The sequence below is a fragment of the Hemitrygon akajei genome, chromosome 8 (genome assembly GCF_048418815.1).
Source record: "Hemitrygon akajei chromosome 8, sHemAka1.3, whole genome shotgun sequence".
Taxonomy (NCBI): Eukaryota; Metazoa; Chordata; class Chondrichthyes; order Myliobatiformes; family Dasyatidae; genus Hemitrygon; species Hemitrygon akajei.
In genome coordinates this window covers 100,904,390-100,925,418 of record NC_133131.1, presented here as the reverse complement: position 1 = coordinate 100,925,418, position 21,029 = coordinate 100,904,390, and the positions used below count along the sequence as shown (strand labels likewise).

Here is a 21,029-nt window from a genome sequence, read left to right as displayed (position 1 = left end):
GTTGGGAGGTAAAGTTGGTCTCCTGACTTGGTGTGTCTGGGTAGTCTTGTTTTGTCTGGTGGGTTTGGAGCTCCTTTCCGGGGAATGTGCTAAGATGGCAGCACGATATTAATACGCAGCAGCCTCTCCAGACTCTGGATTTGGGCATTGCCAAACGTTATGTGGATTTTCTGGTGTAGTCTGTTTTGTTGTGTGCTTTTGTGATACCATTCTGGAGGAACGTTGTTCAATCAATTCAAATCAATCTTAGATCGATAGATTACTGATCCCAAAGGAAATTACATTGTCACAGTAGCATTAAAAGTGCACAGATACACAAATATTAAAAGAGAAGCAGAAAGAATAAAAAATAAGTTGCAACAAACAGTCTAACAGGAGGGGTCATCATTTCTCTGGCTATGGATTGACTCATTATAGAGCCTAATAGACAAGGGTAAGAATGACCTCATGTAGTGCTCTTTGGAGCACCGCAGTTATCTTAAAAAGTGATCGTCCGTTCAGCCAAGGTGGTATGCAGAGGGTGAGAAACATTGTCCAGAACTGCCAAGATTTTCTGTAGGGTCCTTTGTTCTACCACAGCCTCCAGTTTGTCCAGATTGACTCCTATAATGGAGCCAGCCTTTCTAATCAGTTTTACTGAGTTTGTTGGCCTCACCTGTGTTGATGCCATTGCCTCAGCACACCACAGCATATAAGATTGTACTAGCGACAACAAACTTGTAGAATATGTGAAGGAGAGGCATGCATACTCCAAAGGACCTCAGTCTCCTCGGGAAGTAGAGGCAATTCTGGTCCTTCTTGTACACAGCCTCTGTGTTGCTGATCCACTCAAGTCTGTCACCCAGGTACTTGTAGGTCCTCACCACATGCACGTTTTCACCATCAATAGTAACAGGGAGCAATGCAAGCTTAGTCTTCCTGAAGTTCATCACCATCTCCTTTGTCTTAATAATGTTGAGCATCCGATGATTCAGCTTGCACCATTTGACAAAGTCCTCCACCAGGGCCCAGTATTTATCCTTCCGTCCTCCCTTTATACACCCAACTATTTTTGCAGATGACTGAGCTTGGATCAGTTCTGTAGAGAAACAATTATGTTTCAAACAATCTAATTTCTTAAATTAATGCATATTTTACCATTTAACCATAAATATGAAAGTGTGAAGTCCATATGTAAAATAAAAATCAGGATGATCAGTGAACTTTTGCTGGAGCACTTTGGGAGTGATGAACTAGTTTCATTTTGGTAGTAATTGGAATGTGCTGGATTGGTGTTCTACTTTCAAGCTTTAGAGTTATATTAGGGTAGTTGGGTTGTTCTAAACTAATAATAATTTAAAAGAAATTTCATTGGTAGAGGCTAATCAATGTTGTTATGGTTTGTAACTCCAAAAACTAATTGAAAGAAAAATACGGGAGAGCTGGGGATAACTCGTGTATGCTTAGTTTTGTTTCTTTACTTTAGTAATCACGCACACATATGATGCAGTGTCGTAATGACATATGCCATTCACATACTTTTACACAGTGGCATGCAAAAGTTTGGGCACCCCTGGTCAAAATTTCTGTTACTGTGAATAGTTAAGCAAGTAGAAGATGAACTGATCTCCAAAAGTCATAAAGTTAAAGATGAAACATTCTTTTCAACATTTTAAGCAAGATTAGTGTATTATTTTTGTTTTGTACAATTTTAGAGTGGGGGAAAAAAGGAAAGGAGCACCATGCAAAAGTTTGGGCACCCCAAGAGATTTGAGCTCTCAGATAACTTTTACCAAAGTCTCAGGCCTTAATTAGTTTGTTAGGGCAATGGCTTGTTTACAGTCATCGATAGGAAGGGCCAGGTGATACAAATTTCAAAGCTTTATAAATACCCTGACTCCTCAAACCTTGTCCCAACAATCGGCAGCCATGAACTCCTCTAAGCAGCTGCCTAGCACTCTGAAAATTATAATAAATGATGTCCACAAAGCAGGAGAAGGCTCTAAGAAGATAGCAAAGCGTTTTCAGGTAGCCGTTTCCTCAGTTTGTAATGTAATTAAGAAATGGCAGTTAACAGGAACGGTGGAGGTCAAGTTGAGGTCTGGAAGACCAAGAAAACTTTCCGAGAGAACTGCTTGTAGGATTGCTAGAAAGGCAAATCAAAACCTCCGATTGACTGCAAAAGACCTTCAGGAAGATTTAGCAGACTCTGCAGTGGTGGTGCACTGTTCTACTGTGCAGCAACACCTGCACAAATATGACCTTCATAGAAGAGTTATCAGAAGAAAACCTTTCCAGTGTCCTCACTACAAAATTCAGAGTCAGAAGCTTGCAAAGGAACATCTAAACAAACTTGATGCATTTTGGAAACAACTCCTGTGGACTTAGTTAAAATAGAACTTTTTGGCCACAATGAGCAAAGGTATGTTTGGAGAAAAAAGAGTGCAGAATTTCATGAAAAGAACACCTCTCCAACTGTTAAGCACAGGGGTGGATCGATCATGCTTTGGGCTTCTGTTGCAGCCAGTGGCACAGGGAACATTTCACTGGTAGAGGGAAGAATTAATTCAATTAAATACCAGCTAATTCTGGAAGCAAGCATTACACTGTCTGTAAAAAAGCTGAAGATGAAAAGAGGGTGGCTTGTACAACAGGGTAATGATCCTAAACACATCTCAAAATCCACAATGGACTACCTCAAGAAGTGCAAGCTGAAGGTTTTGCCACGGCCCTCACAGTCCCCTGACCTAAACATCATCAAAAATCTGTGGATAGCCCTCAAACGAGCAGTGCATGCAAGATGGCCCAAGGTTCTTACAGAACTGGAAGCCTTTTGCAAGGAAGAATGGGTGAAAATCCCCCAAACAAGAATTGAAAGACTCTTAGCTGGCTACAGAAAGCATTCACAAGCTATGATACTTGCCAGAGGGGGTGTTACTAAGTACAGACCATGCTGGGTTCTCAAAGTTTTGCTTCGGGCCCTTTTCTTTTTTTGTTATTTTGAAACTGTAAAAGATGGAAATAAAAAAGTAATCTTGCTTAAATAATAAAGAAATGTGTCATCTTTAACTTTATGCCTTTTGGAAATCAGGCCATCTTTTACTCGCTTAGCTATTCACAGTAACAGAAATTTTGACCACGGGTGCCCAAACTTTTGCATGCCGCTGTATATAACGTGTAATGAATTATGTAGACAACAAAGAATGCTTAATACATAAGATATTTACAATATTACTGAAATATTACTGAACTATTAAATACAAAACACTCCTTACTTCTTAGCTATAAACTCCAACTCATTATAGAATGCATCTCAACACTGTATACCATATATGTCAAACTCAAGGCCCGCGGGCCAAATGCGGCCCGCGGTGGAATTATCTTTGGCCTGCGAGATAATATCTAATTACTATTAAAGCTGGCCCCAGTAATCGAAGCGCCTATGGCGTATAATATGGCTAATGCTGAGTTTATTCAGGTACCAGGTTTTCAGGGTTTTTAGTGTTTATTCGGCAGTCTTCTTCATAAGAAATGGAATTTGTAAAGTGAAACACTTTGTAGTTATAGCAGAGACTGAGACACATGAGAGCAGGCTGAAAAAACGGAGACAACGAAAGCTGCGTTCGCACGCGTCCGACTGATCCGGCCCGCATGAAGCTGCATTTTGCTCAATCCGGCCCGTGACCTAAAATGAGTTTGACACCCCTGCTGTATACTATATAATACGACCACTACATAGACACCCACAGCATAGTAATTTTTAAGCTGTCTCATTCAGGCCTAAAGGTTTCTTCACCGTAGATGATTTCTAACTCTCACGGGTTAACTTATTTTCTGACAAGGGATTTACTCTGCTTGGCAGGGGAGACTTGCGGCTGTGAAACAATCTCAGGTTCTGGGGCCTCTTCCATGGTGCTTGTAGGAGTTGACCGTGGGACTGCAGGAAGTTACTCTGTCAGCTCTGGACATCTTTCTTCTGGACATGTTGGCATCCCAAACAGTGAATGCGAAGCTGTTCAATCTGTTGATCTATCCCAGGCCACCAGACAAAGCTTCAAACTAATGCTTTCATTTTGACTACAAAAAGATGACCAGAATATAGCTCCTTCAACACTTTAGCTCTCAGCTTGAATGGACATGACAATTCTCAATCCCAACATAAGGCAATCTCCATCAAGAGCAACTTCATTCTGGCGCCAGTAAAAATGGGGGAACTGGGATTTCTGCTGCATATTTCAGCCATTTTGGTGGCCATGTAGACTTGAGAGAGCATGGGGTTTTTTTTGTTTCCCTTTTGATTATCTCTGCCATAGTAGGGAGACTTTCAATTTGCATTAAGGTGAATACGTCCAGAGGAGTGTCTTCTTTTGTAAATTTTTCAGGCGTTTCCTTTTCCAAGGGTAAATGGAACAATCCATCAGCATTTCTGTGATATGTCATTGTCTTGGATTCAGTCTTGTCCAAGAAACAAGAGCCATTTTACATCTGTTGTTGCTGTTGATGGTGGAATACACTTCTATGGATTGAAAATAGACACTAGTGGTTGATGATCAGTAATGAGGGTAAACTCTCTCCCATACATATATTGGTCAAAACATTTTACACCCAAAACCAGACACAAGACCTCTCTATCAATTGGTGCATAATTTTTTTCTGCAGCAGTAAGAGAACATGATGCAAAGACTATGGGGCATCCACTTTCGTAACTCATAATGTGACATGAGTGCACCTGTACCATAAGGTGAGGTGTCACAGGTAAGCTTCATTGGATGATGTGGATCAAAATATGTGTGTACAATGTCTGGCATCACCATTTCTTTTATCTTTTTGAAAGCCACCTCACACTGCTTTGTCCATTGCCATTTCTTCCTGATCTGTAGTAATAAATTCAAAGGGCCGAGCATAGTAGCCAGGTTTGGCAGGAACAACAGTAATTGACAAATCCTAAAAACGACCATAACTGTGACACTTCCTTTGGCCTTGGGGCATCCACCACTGCTTGAATTTTCCCAGCACTCTTGTGTATTCCGCGTGCATCAGTGGTGAGACCATAGTAAGTGGTGCTTGGTGTAAAGAAATCACACTTGTTGCATTGTGCTCTGAGACCATAATCATTTAACACTGTCTCAAGATTTTGGAGATGTTCCTTGTCATCCTTACTGGTAACAATGATCAAGTCAAGTCAAGTCAACTTTTATTGTCATTTCGACCATAACTGCTGGTACAGTGCATAGTAAAAATGAGACAACGTTTTTCAGGACCATGGTGTTTACATGACACAGTACAAAAAACTAGACTGAACTACGTAATAATAAAAAAACATAGAGAAAGCTACACTAGACTACAGACCTACACTGGGCTGCATAAAGTGCACAAAACAGTGCAGGCATTACAATAAATAATAAACAGGACAGTAGGGCAAGGTGTCAGTCCAGGCTTCGGGTATTGAGGAGTCTGATAGCTTGGGGGAAGAAATTGTTACATAGTCTGGTTGTGAAAGCCCGAATGCTTTGGAGCCTTTTCCCAGATGGCAGCAGGGAGAAGAGATTGTATGAGGGGTGCATGGGGTCCTTCATAATGCTGTTTCCTTTGTGGATGCAGCGTGTAGTGTAAATATCGGTGATGGCAGGAAGAGAGACCCCAATGATCTTCTCAGCTGACCTCACTATCCGCTGTAGGGTCTTGCAATCCGAGATGGTGCAATTTCCGAACCAGGCAGTGATGCAGCTGCTCAGGATGCTCTCAATACAACCCCTGTAGAATGTGATGAGGATGGGGGGGTGGGAGATGGACTTTCCTCAGCCTTCGCAAAAAGTAGAGACGCTGCTGGGCTTTCTTTGCTATGGAGCTGGTGTTGAGGGACCAGGTGAGATTCTCCGTCAGGTGAACACCAAGAAATTTGGTGCTCCTTACGATCTCTACCAAGGAGCCGTGGATGTTCAGCGGGGAGTGGTCGCTCTATGCGCTCCTGAAGTCAACAACCATCTCTTTTGTTTTCTTCACATTCAGAGACAGGTTGTTGGCTCTGCACCAGTCCGTTAGCCGCTGCACCTCCTCTCTGTAAGCTGACTCGTCATTCTTGCTGATGAGACACACCATGGTCGTGTCATCGGTGAACTTGATGATATGGTTCAAGCTGTGTGTTGCAGCACAGTCATGGTTCAGCAGAGTGAACAGCAGTGGACTGAGCACACAACCCTGGGGAGCCCCCATGCTCAGCATGATGGTGTTGGAGATACTGCTCCCGATCCGGACTGACTGAGGTCTCCCAGTCAGGAAGTCTAGGATCCAGTTGCAGAGGGAGGTGTTCAGGCCCAGTAGGCTCAGCTTTCCAATCAGTTTCTGAGGGATGTTTGTGAGGAATGATGTCATTCAGGTAGCACTGTGTGCCTGGACAGCTTTATAGCACTTAATCTATGGCTTTCTGCCAGAGCGCAGGTGCAGATATGACTCCAAAAATAAGCTGTTGTAGCGAGCGAGCCCTTTGTGAGTGTTTATGGTGAGAAAAACTTTGGACTCTTCTACCATCTTCATCAGTAGGTAGGCCTCATCTAAGTGCACTTTGCTGAAGTGTTTCTGTCCAGAAAGGTTTGCAAAGATGTCCTCTAACTTTGGCAGAGGATATTGATCTACTTTCAATACTCAGTTGATGGTGACCTGATAATCACTGCAGATCCTGACAGACCCATTCTTCTTGGTTACTGGGACCACTGGCGTTGCACATGGGCTCCACTCAACCTTGGAAAGAATTCCTTCAATCTCCATGTGATCTAGTTCACTGGCAACTTTATCATGGGTGGTATAACTGACCAGGCAGGCTATGTGACACTTGGGTGTGGCATTTTCATTTAACACTATTTTACCCTTGATATGTTTGAGTTTTCCAAAGCCACCCACTACCTTTCTTAATTCACTTCCAGTTGACTCTGTTGCAAGGGATGTGGCATGCAATGACAAGGGATGGTGTTTGGATCCCTAATCAAGTTGTAGTTGACTCAGCCAATCACGTCTCCACAATGCTAGCCCTCCTGTTTTTACCACATACAAGCCCAATATGGCTTGTTGGTTGTTGTATTTCACTGTTACCAATGTCATTCTCACAAGACTTATCTTTTCTGCTTTATAAATTCTTAGTTGGATATCTGCAGGTGTCTGTTTAGTATCTTTGACATGCTGTTCAAACTCATTTTGTGGAATGACAGAAACATCTGAGCCAGTTCATTTTAATTAATTTTTTGTTCACTTTTGGTGTAAGGCATATTGTTCGTCTCTTGTTAGTTTTCACACTTGAAATTTAAAGGCTAGTCTGTCCTGTGTCACTCTCATCATTATCAGATATTTCAACAACAGCATGCAGATGAGTGCTCCTTTTGAAACAGCAACTTGACTTACCTTTTTCTCTTCCCTGTGCAGTCCATTTATTTTTGTCTGTTGGACATGCTCTTTATATGTGTCATATTTTGTTGTATTTTCTGCAAACGTTTGCCATTAAACCTGCTTTGGTCTGGTGTATGTGAGCCACTGCCACAACAGTAACACAGTTTGTTCAGCTAGGCAGGTTTCTGTTTAGACATTGCAATTTTGTTCACAGTCACTTTCATTCCTGACTGCAACTCAGTTGCATCTCTGCTGTTTCCATGCAATTTTAAATGTAAGTTGTACTTCAGTTAGGAGCTATTTTAAAATTCTTTCTTATAAGAATCCACTAACTAAATGATTGCTCAATGCATCATTAAGCACATCACTGAACTGACAATGCTGGGACAATCTCTTCTATTCAGCCACGTATGCTGAAATGGACTCCCCTTTCTTTTGATTCTGCTTATGAAACCCAAAGCATTCTGCAACCTACAATGATTCTGATTCTAAATGTTCCTGCATTACTTTTACAATATCAGCAAAGCTCATTTTGGCTGCTTTGTTTGGAGCAGTCAGACTTCTAAGCTAACTGTGTGCTTTCCCACCTGTTATACTTGGTAGAACTAGCACTTATTTCTCATTGCTATTATATTTGCTTCATCAGCCATTACCCATTGTGTAATGTGTCTATCTTCCCAATGTAGTCAGCCTTTTCTGCTCTTTTTTAAAAAGTGAATAATGATTATCGCCTGGTACTTATTGTTTATGAACCCATGAATTTTGACTATTTTTTGCCTTTTTTGACATGACCATCTCTTCCCTTCTGGAGAACGTGTTGCAAATTTTATTTATTTGTTTTTTATTTTTTAACTGGAATGTCTTGCTGCACTTTAACAGGTTGGTAGCCTTCTTGAGTTTGTTTAAAACTTCCTTGTCACCACTGTTATGTCTTGAAACTCCGGAAACTAATTGAAAGAAAAACACAGGAGAACTGGGGTAACTTGTGTATGTTTTGTTTCGTTTTTTTACTTCAGTACTGACGCACACGTATGATGTGGTGATGTTACATATAACCCATAATGAACTATGTAAACAACAAATAATTCTAAATATATTTATAATATTACTGAAATATTAAATACACAACAAATGTTAATAATGGATAAATGAAAGTGGATGTTTACATCAGATAATTCCAATACCTTATTTTTATGTTTGTCAGACTCAGCTGAAGTTTTCTTTTAATAAACTGGAGGATATTGTGCTGGTTGTCAATGAATTCAATATGCACTGTAATTACACATTTTCAGAGTTTGAGGCCTGGCACCTTTCAAATAACCTCTTCCTTAATGTCAACAAGACATTTTTCCCCCTACTTTTTTTGCTTAGTAGGGTTTTTTTATTCACAAAATTTTCAATCTTTAAGATAATTTTTTTTTCCTTGAGGCATTATAAGTGTTGTTACTTCAATGTACTTGTGTTATTTTTGAATAATATAAGAATAATAATAATAAAAAGATTTGAAAAGACAAAATAGATGGCTATTAACTTCAGGAGCACTTGCACCACACACACACACTGCAAGCAGTTTCAAACTCCTGGGAGTGCACATCACACACAACTTCTCATGGTCCCAGAATACACCCACCACAGTCAAGAAAGCTCACCAATACTTCTACTTTCTGAGCTGGACTTTGCATATCCATACTCACGTCATTCTATAGATCCGCAGTTGAGGGCATTCTGACCAGCAGCATCACTACTTGTTACGGAAACTGCAATGTAGCTGACAGGAAGACTTTACAACAGGTAGTCAAAACTGCCCAATGCATTACTGGTAGCAGCCTACTCACCATCAAGGGCATGCATACAGAAAGGTGCTGGAAAATGGCCAGTAACATCATGCAGGGTACCACCTACACTTCTCATGGACTGTGTGTTCTACTCCCATCAGGGAGGAGGTTATGTAACATCCTGTAACATCACTTTTCCCGTACAGTAAGGATGATCAACAGCTTCACCCACTAACTCCCCAACAACTTTGTTATTTCCTGTCAGTCATGTTATGTACAGCCTAACATCACTTTATGGACATACAATCAATCAATCTATGTGTATAAGGTTATCTTTTGTATTTATATTAATTATGTTTTTTATTATTATTATGTTTTTTTTTGTGCTGCATCGGATCTGAAGTAACAGTTGTTTCATTCTCCTTTACACTTGTGTACAGAAAATTACATTAAACAATCTTGAATCTTAGTGTTGGGATTTGCTAAACTATTTTAAAGGTCTGTATTTAAAAACAAAAGCTTTAAGGCTTGTGCTTTTTAAAATTTATATAGGTTTATATAATGCTTTTCTGAGTTGGAGGTTAAGGCAATTTGCTGGGAAAAGTGAAAGAGGATTATTCTGCCTCTGGCATTGGTGTGCTTCAGCTGAGAGCTGTTGATAATGATACTTGATAGGTGCTGCAGCAGTATATTTCTCATTTTTGTGATCATGAAAGTTTACGTACAGATAAGGTAGCCACTTAAACCTAATTAACTACAGACTCTGACTTTTTCTCACTTTGTCTTATAGCAGCTACGAGCTAACATGAAGGAAATGGAAACTATATGCCTTCGAGTAAGGGATGAAGATTCTCAAGCTTTGGAGAAGATAATAAATCCTGTTAAGGAACAGGCTACAGTAGCAGTGGATCAATTCCTGAAACTCCATTCACAGTTTTCAGAAGTGCACAGTGACCATGAAAATGTAGAGAAATCCCAGGACCCACACTCATCTCTAGTGCGATCCCAGACTGTAACAGGTAATATGCATTTAATTTAGTAGTGTAAAGAAATATTGAAGAAGATCATGTTAGCTGTTTGTTTACATCTTACTTAAACAGCAATACTACTTTAATTGGCAAGGAAGTGGCTTAATTACATTTGATTATATTTAAGCACTTTTCCTATGCATATTCTCTAATACTGAGTGCAGTGAAACAATATTCTTTTTTAATGTCATTTGGAATATTGTTCTCCTTCATACAAGTACCAATTGCAAAGTGTCTTTGTAGAAACTAAAATAAGGACAGGATAGGAATCAGAATGATAAAAAAAACTTCTAATTTAATTTTGAAATATCTCCAAATTTAAAATTGGGAAAAATGAAAATTTCTGATTGACTGCTTTAACTATAATACACCATTTCTGGAAGTTGCTGACAGCTTTCTGTTGTGATAGCAATGAGCCCTTATAGTCTCACTACTTTGCATATGGAAGTCATGAGGAGAAAGAGTTGCAAAGGATTTTCAAGTTGGTGCTAATGCATTTTAGAGCACTCACAATGAACTTTAAAAGCTTTTTGCACGTTAGATTAAGTTGTTAGGGTATCTAGCTAAATTCATAATATATGCAGTGAATACTGATAGAATCCTCTGATTTATTTCATTTTGTGATCTCATATTGTTTTCTATGTGATTATTAGAGTGCCCAAGTCATATACAGCATGGGTTCAGGCCCATTGATCCAGTTGGTCCACAGTGATCAAGGTGTCCCATCCAAACTAGTCCCATCTGCCAACATTTGGCCCATAACCTTCTAAGCTTTTCCAATCCATGTGCCTGTCCAAATGTGTTTTAAAAGTTATGATTGTACCACTTCCTTTGGCAGCTCTTTCTACACAGATACCACTCTTTGTGTATAAATAAATATATATATAAAATAAAATGTGGCCCCCAGAAGTTCCTATTAAATAATGCCACTCTCAGCTTAAACTTATACTGTCTGTTTGTTGATTCCTTAACCTTTGAAAAAAGACTGAATGCACCTATCTATGCCCTGAAAATTTATACACCTGTCCTTAAGAGGTATATAAATCCCCAAGTCCTCTCCTAGGAATAAAGTCCTAGCCTGTCCAACCTTTCCCTATAACTCAGTCCCTTGAGACCAATCTTTAATGCACTCTTTCCAATTTAATAATATCTTTATTATAGCAGGGTGACCAAAAATGACATTTGGTAAATTGGTTTATGCTTGGAGTTTTTAGAGTTTATGCTTATATGTCCTGTATCTACTCTCATACTCTTACTAAAACTTTTGGTCCTTTTGCTGAATTCTAAACTCTTGTCAATATTGAGCCTTGCTACTTTTTCTGGTGACTGTAAGTGCCTCTTTCAATCTATTTCTACCCATAGTCTCTTTAGTTAGTCATAATTGGATCACTTTTCCATTATTGTCACATGTACTGAGGTGCAGTGAAAAGTTTGCCTTGCACCCTGTTCATACAGATCAATTTATTACAACAGTGCATTGAGATAGTACAAGGTAAATCAATAACAATGTAGAATAGAGTGATACAGTTACAGAGAAAGTGCAGTGCAGGTTGACAATGTGTAAGATCAGAATGAGGTAGATTGAGGTCAGTCTTACAGCACTAGGGAACCATTAAATAGTCTTATAACAGCAGGATAGAAGCTAACCTTGAGCCTGGTGATATTTTTTCCAGGCTTTTGTATTTTCTGCCCTTTGGGAGTGAGGAAATGAGAGAATAGGCTGAGTGGAATCTTATGTTGGCTGCTTTACTGAGACAGTGAGTAGTGTAGACACAGTCCATGGAGAAGAGGCTGGTTTTTGTGATGTGCTGAGCTGTGTCCACAACTCTCTGTAGTTCATTGTTGTCTTGGGCCGATAAGGGGGCATGCCAAATTTCTTTAGCCTTGTGAGGAAGTAAAGATGCTAGTAAGCTTTCTTGGCCGTAGTGTCAATGTGGTTGACCTGGACAGGCTATTGATGATGTTCATTCTTAGCAACTAGAAGCTCTCATCTCTCTCGGCCAGAGTACCATTGATGTAAACAGGAACATGTACCCACCTATGTGAACACAGCACTCCCAAGTGCAGCCTCACAAGTGTCCTGTACGAAAAGGATCGTGACCTCCGAACTTTATACTCAATTCATGACGTTTGAAGGCTAAAAAGCATAGCAAGTGTTTTTCACCACCCTGTCTACCTGTGACTCCACTTTCAGTGCACCAAATATTTGTACTCCAATGTCCCTCTATTATACAGCACTCCCCAGGGCCCTTCTGTTCACTGAAAATCTATTTAACTTTCTAAACTGAACGCCTTGCACTTGGCCAAGTTAAACTCCATTTTCCATTCCTTGGCCCACTTACTCAACTAATCAAGATTGCTCTGCAACTTTTGATAACCACCTTTTTTGTCTGGTATATCTTATTTCAGTGTCTTCCATAAATTTACTAACCATTCCCAGTACATTCTTAGCTAAATCACTGATATAGATGACAAATAACAATGGCCCCAGCACTGACCCCTGAGGCACACCGCTAGGCACAGATCCCTAGTCTGAGAAATAGCCTTCTGTCTCTGTTTAATGCTAACAAACCAATTATGTATCCAATTAGCCAGTTTCCATGTAATCTGTGTGGTTCAACCTTCCAGAGCAGCTTGCCATGTGGAAACTTAATGAAGGTCTTACTGAAGTTTATATAAACCATGTCTATCACCCTGTCCTCATCAACTTTCTTCGTTACCTCATCAGAACATTCACTCAAGTTCAAAAGATATGATCTCTCATGCACAAAGCCATTAATTAACTGTTTTATTATTTGTATGGTACTATGCAAAAATCTTAGATACATGTAAAAAAAATTATGTAAAGTGAAGATGCTTTCAAAAATAATGAAATGAAAAGCTTCTAAATATCAAAAATTACTATAAAGAGCAGTAAACAGTAAAAAGCTTAAATCAAATCTATATTTGGTGTGACCACCCTTTGCCTTTAAAACTGCATCAATTCTCTTAGGTACACTGTCATAAGAAATTTGGCTGGTAGGTATTCCAAGCATTGTGAAGAACGCCACATTCTTCTGTAGACATTGGCTGTCTCACTTGCTTCTGTCTCTCCAGGTAATCCCAGACAGCCTCAATGATGTTAAGATCAGGGCTCTATGGAGGCCATACCATCAAAAAAATCTGGGGTCCCTAAGACTTTTGTACAATACTGTATGTATATCTTATCCCTCCATGGATGTTAGACTTGCTGGTCCATAATTCCCAGGTTTTTCCTTTGCATGCCTTCTTACATAAAGGCACAACATTCACGACTCTCCAGTTTGCTGGCACCTCACCCATGGCTAATGATGATGCAAATATTTCAGCCAGGGCTCTCACAATTTCTTCTATTACCTTTCACAGTTTTCTTGGATATACATAATCTGACCATAGAGGTTTGTCTACCATTATACTTTTTAAGACACTCAACACCTCCTCAACCTTAATGCAGACTTTCCCCCAAAGACTTCCACATTTACTTTATTTAATTCTGAAATCTCCATGTCTTTCTCCAAAAACAGAGGGGAAATGTTCATTAAGGACCTTCAGCATCTCCTGCGGCTCCACATAATGATGACCGCTTGGTATTTGGGAGGCCCTCTTGCCTCTCTAGTTACTCTTTTTTTCCTGAAGATACATATAGTTTTTTTTGGGATTTTGTTTAATCTCACTGACAATGTTATCTCAGACTTCTTTTTGCTGACTTGATTTCTTCTTGAGTTGCATCCCCTATACCCCATGGGGATTTGCTTGATCTCAGATGCCTACACTGACTCATGAGTCCTTCTTTTTCCTGGCCAAGGTCTCTATATCCTTGTCATCTACGCTTCACTTCTACTACCAGCTTGCCCTGCCCACTGACAGGAACATGCAGACCTTAAGCTTCCATTATCTCACCTTTAAAAGCCTCCCATTTGCATGTGGTCCCTTTACCCATAAACAACCCCCTCAACCAGCCTTTTCAAGCTCCTGTGTCATACTATATAAATTCACTTTGCCTCAATTTAGAACTTGAACCTGTAGACCAGTTCTGTTCCTTTCCATGAATCCTTTAAAACTAACAGAACTATGATCACTGGTCCTAACGTGCTCCCCACTGTCACATCCCCACACTATTACCAAAGAGAAAGTTGAGCTTTTCCCTCTCCCGAGTATATAATTCCAAAGGATGTCAATCCCAGTCTATATTAGGAAAATTAAAATCCCCTACTATAACAATCATAAACAAGAGAAAATCTGCAGATGCTGGAAATCAAAGCAACACACAAATTGCTGGAGGAACTCAGCAGGCCAGGCAGCATTTTGTGTATGTTGCTACTATGACAATCTTATCTTTCTTCCAATGTCCCATAATATTCCTGTATATTTGTTCTTCTAATTTTGTTTGACTATTTAGGATCCTGTAGTACAGTCCCAACAGTGTGATCAGTCCATTCTCATTCCTCAAGTTATGCCCATTCAACTTGCTTCACTCATGCATCACTTTCCAGCATCCCATTTACTTCCCTGTTGCTTAGGATCTCACCTCATGCCAGTTTAGTTTAAGCCCACCCTAGCAGCATTAGCAAACCTGCCTGCCAAGATATTGGCCCCCTCTACTTCAGGTATAACCCCTCCAGAAAAGACCTCAGTGGTCCAAAAACATGAACCCCTGCACCTATTTTTCAACCACACATTGACTTGCCATATCTCCTTACTAGCACGTGGTTCTGGAAGTAATCCAGATATTACTACCTCCAAGGTTCTGCTTTGTACCTTCTTCACTATCTCCCTTTATTCACACTGCAGGACCTCATTCCCTTGTCTTCCTATGTTATTTGTGCTTCTGTGATAACACCTCTGGCTGCTTTAGAATGTTCTGTCGCTGCTCTGAGACGTTCTGGACCCTGGCACCAGGGAGGCAACACATCATTCCCAAGTCTCTTTTTGTGCTGCAGAATATCCTGTCCACCCCCTAACTTTTGAGGCCTTTATCTCTATAGTTCTATGTCCTTTTTTGCCTTCATCCTTCCTTGGTGAGCCTCAGAGCTTTCTCCTGACCAGTTATTCCCCCCAACAGTATCTCAAATAGTATATTGTTTTTTGAGGGAAATGGCCACAGTGTATTCCATACTCTCTGCTTGTTCCTTTTTTTTCTTTCTGGTGGTCACTAAACCACTTTCTGTCCTTGCGGAGTGACCACTTCACCAGAACTCCTATGTGTGATGCTGTCAGTATCACTGATCGTCCTGAGTGTCTCTAGCTCCTTCACACGGTCAGTCGGGAGCTGCAGCTGGAGAAACCTCCAGCAGGAGGTTTATTCCTCAGGGATACTGGAAGTCTATCTGATCTCTCCCATCCTGCTGCAGGAGCATACCACTGACATATGAACACGCTCACAGAAAAGAGAAATTCAAACAACCTTACCTGCACCTCTACTTGCCAAAGCCTCTTTACTTACCAATCAAACACTGGCCCACTCTCCCTCTGGCTGCTCCATTAATTATTGTAAATTTTCATATTTTTTCAAGTGTTACAGGATAAACAGCAATAAAATAATCGTAGCGTACACTGAACAACAAAGATTTTGCTTCCTGAATACTTTTGAGTGTATCTTATGGATTTTGGGCTGCTGATCAGTAAAATCACTGTATTATTTCTTTGGAATGGCCTATATTTGTTACTTCAATTCATAATTCAAAGTCAAATTGCCCAAACATGTAGCTGGAAAATTTTCTATCTTGTCCAGGCAGGCCTGGGAATATTTTGGGTTGCCAGTGTGACCCACAGCAATGGCATCTTCTTATTGATTCTTCAGTGTTCAATCTGAAAGCTGTGCTGCCACACAAAGGCAATGCCCACCCTTCAACATCAATCAGCTGTGTGCTACACTTGAAGATAACTACCAGAATTTGTAGTCTTGTTGAAAAACATGCAGTACAACTAGAGCAACAGTGGTGATCTGAAAGTGTAGTCCTGCTACTAGGATTGCAGCTCGGATACACCAAGCAATGTTTCATTTGCAAATGGGACCGCCATGCTAAAAATCTCCCTACATTAAAAAAGAATTTTCCACTCTGTACGCAGTTGGTTCCCAGGCAGAAAGTGTGGCACATATGCACCTTGTAGACTGAACAAAGATATTTTTGCCTCCTCTTCATATAAAACTGGGGCTTATGAAAAATTTGTGAAAGCATTGAACAAGGAAGGTGAAGGATTTCGATATCTGAGACAGATGTTTCCTAGAATAACAGAAGCCAAGATTTAGGAAGGCATTTTTAAATATTTTTTTTGATCAGCATAACAAAACTTTCAATTTCCAGATACATTTACATTTCTTCCCCTCACAGATATCAGGTATCAGAACACTGCCATCAAAATAACATCACCACAACATCCTATACAAAATCCCTTGTTAGTATAGCAGACAGGTTTACATCTACATACTGCAGAAAACATTGCCATGTTGGTCCACAAATTATACGGGTCATCAATGACAGGCAATTCGAAGAACTTCTCATGGGACTGGAGAAAATGACATGGAAGGCATTCAAGGATGTTGTTGAAATTTTTCTTGGCAACTACAGAACACCAAACTACAGGCAGCTGGTTGACAACATGCTTCAAGCATACAAAACCATGAAGTGCAACGTGTCACTAAAGATTCATTTTCTGCATTCCCATTTAGACTTCTTCCTTGCAAATTTTGGCACTGTCAGTGACGAGCAAGGTAAAAGGTTTCATTAGGACACTGGTCATGGAGAAACGATATCAGGGCAACTGGAATCCATCAATGCTGGCTGAGTATTGTTGGTCACTTAAGCAAGAAGCCACAGACACAGAGTACAAATGAAAATGATCAACAAAACATTTTTAGCTTAGTTGAGCTCTTGCAAAGTGTCAGCACTATTATGCAATTAAACACGTTACATTCAATAAAAGTTAATTTCTTGTTTCTCCAAATTCCTACATGACTCAAGTCATCTAAAATTATATTTGTGTTCAGCTTCAAGCAGTTTATCATAACCTAAAAGAATTTCTGAGGAAGCAATGCTTTCGAAAACATTTGCTGTCCAGTGGTATTAATCTCAGAACATTGTGATTATAAGATCATTCTGTAAACTCTTCCACAAGCATTTTTCTCATTGATTATAGATGCTATGCAGGCTGTTACTAATCGAAGGCTGCTTCTTGTAAAGTTTTGATGGTGATTGACATATCAACATAAGGGGCATTACTGCGACTTACTGAGTTGGAGTGTGGAGCAAAGAGACAGGCTGTATACCCAATAAATCCCACCCCCCACCCAAAAAAAACCAATAGCAAGAAGTCTAAGTAAGTCAAATATGCACTTATATATATTATGACAGCAGTGATATCCTAACAAACTTTCCATGTTAAACTGTGTCTGTCCCAAAGATCTCAATTTAGCAATCAGATGTTTCCTTTGCACCTCCTAGCAACTGTGTTCAAACAATATATGCTGCACCATTTCTTGACAAGTGCACTCCCTCCAACTGCCTGTATCATGTATTAATTCTGAGCAATTAGTTATTCAATTTATATACAATATATAAATGTTTATGTATAACTTTTTCCTTTCTTTTATACCCATCTCCCAGATGAGTTCCCACCATACTCTGAATTTTATATAAATGTAATTCTTTCTTTATCCCTACTTTGTTGCCACAATGTTTGAATAGACTTTTTAATTATGGCTTTCATCTTCCCCCTTATGCAAAGTTTGCACTACATTTATATCCTTAATTTTAAGTGATTGCTTGGTAAGAATATCTGCCACCTCGTTTCCTTCAACTCTTACATGGACAGTAACCCATATGAAATGTATACACATCTGGTATACAATTAGAAATTGTTTAATAGATGTTTTAATAGATATCAAGACCAAGAACGAATCAGTACAGAGGTACATAATTAGGGCATACCTCTTCGACTTATTCCGAGGCTAGGATGATAGCAACCATCTCAGATGTGAATGCTGATACTTCGCCTGGTGATGTTTTCTTAATAGTCTTCTGAAACTTTGGAACATAAACAGAAACACCTGAAAGACCTGTCAGTGGATCTTTTGAACCATCTGTGTAGACATGTAAGAATCCATAATATCTGTCTTGCATATATTGCTGAATTTTCTGTGCCACTGATAAACAATCACTCCTCATATTGAGCTTTTCCTGAAGGTCCAAATCAACCACAGGCAAAGGGAAAAACCATGGAGTGATAGAAAGCGGTACACCAGGACCATGATTCAATGAGACAACACAAGATTTTGTGCCCATTGAGTGCACATCCACTCAAAACTAAAGACCTTACAAGTACAGTGTTCCCAAAATTGGATGACCAACTTTATCATCTTATGTTAACTCAATAAGCCATTGCTGACTGTAACCTGTATAGATGTAAAAGTACTTCACCCATTTCTACCAGTAATGACAAAATTGGGGATGATTTAATAGTACCACAACATATTCTAAATGTTTGACCTTTATCTAGCGGCTTTAGGACCACTGGTGAGGCTAACCCATATAATATAAGAGATCTGATTAAAGCAATTTAAGTGACCATGTACACACAACTAACCACATTAAGGGCTTTTTTTATACTAAACTAGAATTTTATTCACATGCACTTACCATGTTAACCTTGCGTCCATTCACATACAGGGAAACTTTACCACTGTTTAAGAGATTTACCATATAACTTGAGATCATTGGTTTGCGTAATGTTCCTTTCAGAAAAACAAATAACGAGTCTTTGCACTATGTCCCCATTCCTCTAGTTAGGTAATATCTGTCTGTAGTTTCCTAACTATAATTTATATTTCTGCCTCCCTTCCACACTGCACCATCATCAGCATATAACGACTTGGAAATGTTTTAACCAATATTTAAGAAAATATCATTAATCAGAATGCAAGCTCCATAGAGAATGTTGTTCCCACCCTAGTTTGTATCTTTCCATCATATAAAAATTCTTGAATCCAATGAAACATTCTACCACCTGTTCTCATCTTTTACAGTTTAAGCAGCAATCCTTGGGTACATAACTATTATAAGTTTTCTCTTCATCAAAGAAAACTGCTACCACTGATTCTTTATTAACTTGGGCCTTACGAATATCAGATTCCAAACATAATACCAAATCCATGGTCATTCTCCCTTTACGAAATCTAGATTGGTATACAGCTAATTTTCCACTACCACACTTGCTATAACCATTCATTCCATTATCTTACATACATGTGAGGTTAGCGAAATAGGTCTATAACTGGAAGGATTTGATTGATCTTTATCAGGTTTCAATATAGGGGTAACAACTACTAATTTCCAGGAAGCAGGAAGTTGCCTTCAACTCACACTGTATTAAAGAATTTGATAACCAATGTAAGTTTTGAATCCGATAATATAAACATATTATTTCCCAGGTGATGTCTGACCAGCACCATTTATACTCTTTTAAGTTCAGACAATATAAATTCAACATCTGAGCAGGAATTGGAACATTTTTTTCCTTGGCAATCTGGTGATTGTATGCCAAAACAGTTTCTCTATAAGATCTCTCTAATTAAATTGGCTGAACTGTGTACACTGACATGAATTTGCTAGTGATTCTGCTTGTTTGAAGTCAGGAACTGCAGCCTTCTCCCCATCATACGAAACTGGTAATTATACATTCTAGCATTCCATTGTAAGATTAGAAAAAAAACATTAACAACTCTCCATTGAAGTCTAAACATTATTACTCCTGGTGAAACATCGTTAATAACTTGTAGGGTTAACTCTTTTATTTCTAGATGTTTTTCTGCAGTTTTTAATATAACTGCAAATTTTTTCTATCCTACTTTTTAAAAAAAAAATTTTTAATTAGTTTTTCAAAACATTTTACAAATTAAAAACCCCAAATCCCAATGAGGAGCATTAATACAGTGCAAAATTAAGCATACAATAACAATATGCTACAAAGGAAGAGAATTTAACAAAAAAGCACCTAAATTAAAGACAAGTAAGCTTAGTGTCCTCCCCAAGCCCCACAACACAAGAAAAAAAACAACAACTCCAGACCGACCCACAACACAGTATAAAGAGTATGGGTCAGGACAGTCAAACTCCCAGACTGTGAATACACTTAGCAACAGAGGATAGTAATGCCTACTACCAGACAAAAAAGGGAGCTGAAAGCAAGGGACCGAAAAGAAGAAAAAAAAACCCTAGTCAAGAGGAAGGTTATGAAAGTACTCGATAAAAGGTCCCCAGACCTTATGGAACTTTAGATCTGAATTAAGAACTGAATAATGAATTTTTTCGAGGTCCAAGCAGGCCATAATGTCGTTAAGCCATTGCGCATGAGTGGGCGGGGCAACATCTCTCCATCTAAGGAGGATCAAGCGTCTAGCCAGGAGAGAGGCAAAGGATAGTATTCGGCATTTGGTCGGACCCAGACATAGATCTGTCTCGCCCCAAAAACCGAACAGAGCAATTAAGGGGTTTGGTTCTAGGTACTGATTCAGAATACCCGATAATGTAGTGAAGACATCTTTCCAGAATTTCTCTGTGCTAGGACAGAGCCAGTACATATGGATGAGAGAGGCCACGCCCCTCTTGCATTTATCACAGAGCGGACTAATGCCAGGGTAGAATCGAGATAGTTTAGATTTAGACATATGGGCTCTATGAACAACCTTAAACTGTAAAAGGCAATGGCGAGCACACAGAGAGGTTGAGTTAACCGATTTGAGAACTGAGTCCCAGCTCTCCTCAGATAAGAAGATATTTAAATCCTGCTCCCAGGCCATTTTAATTTTATCCACAGGGGCCCGTCGTAAGGCTGCTAGTTTATCTCGGATAATTGA

General features: G+C 39.4%; 1 protein-coding gene across 1 annotated transcript in view; it reads left to right on the top strand.

Annotated features, from left to right (window-relative positions):
- The window catches only part of stx17 (syntaxin 17), a 110,081-nt gene that overhangs the window by 72,675 nt on the left and 16,377 nt on the right, over positions 1-21,029 (top strand). The window contains exon 4 of the mRNA XM_073054279.1: positions 9,922-10,150. Coding sequence (XP_072910380.1) covers positions 9,922-10,150 — 229 coding nt within the window. The remainder of the gene's footprint in view (positions 1-9,921; positions 10,151-21,029) is intronic.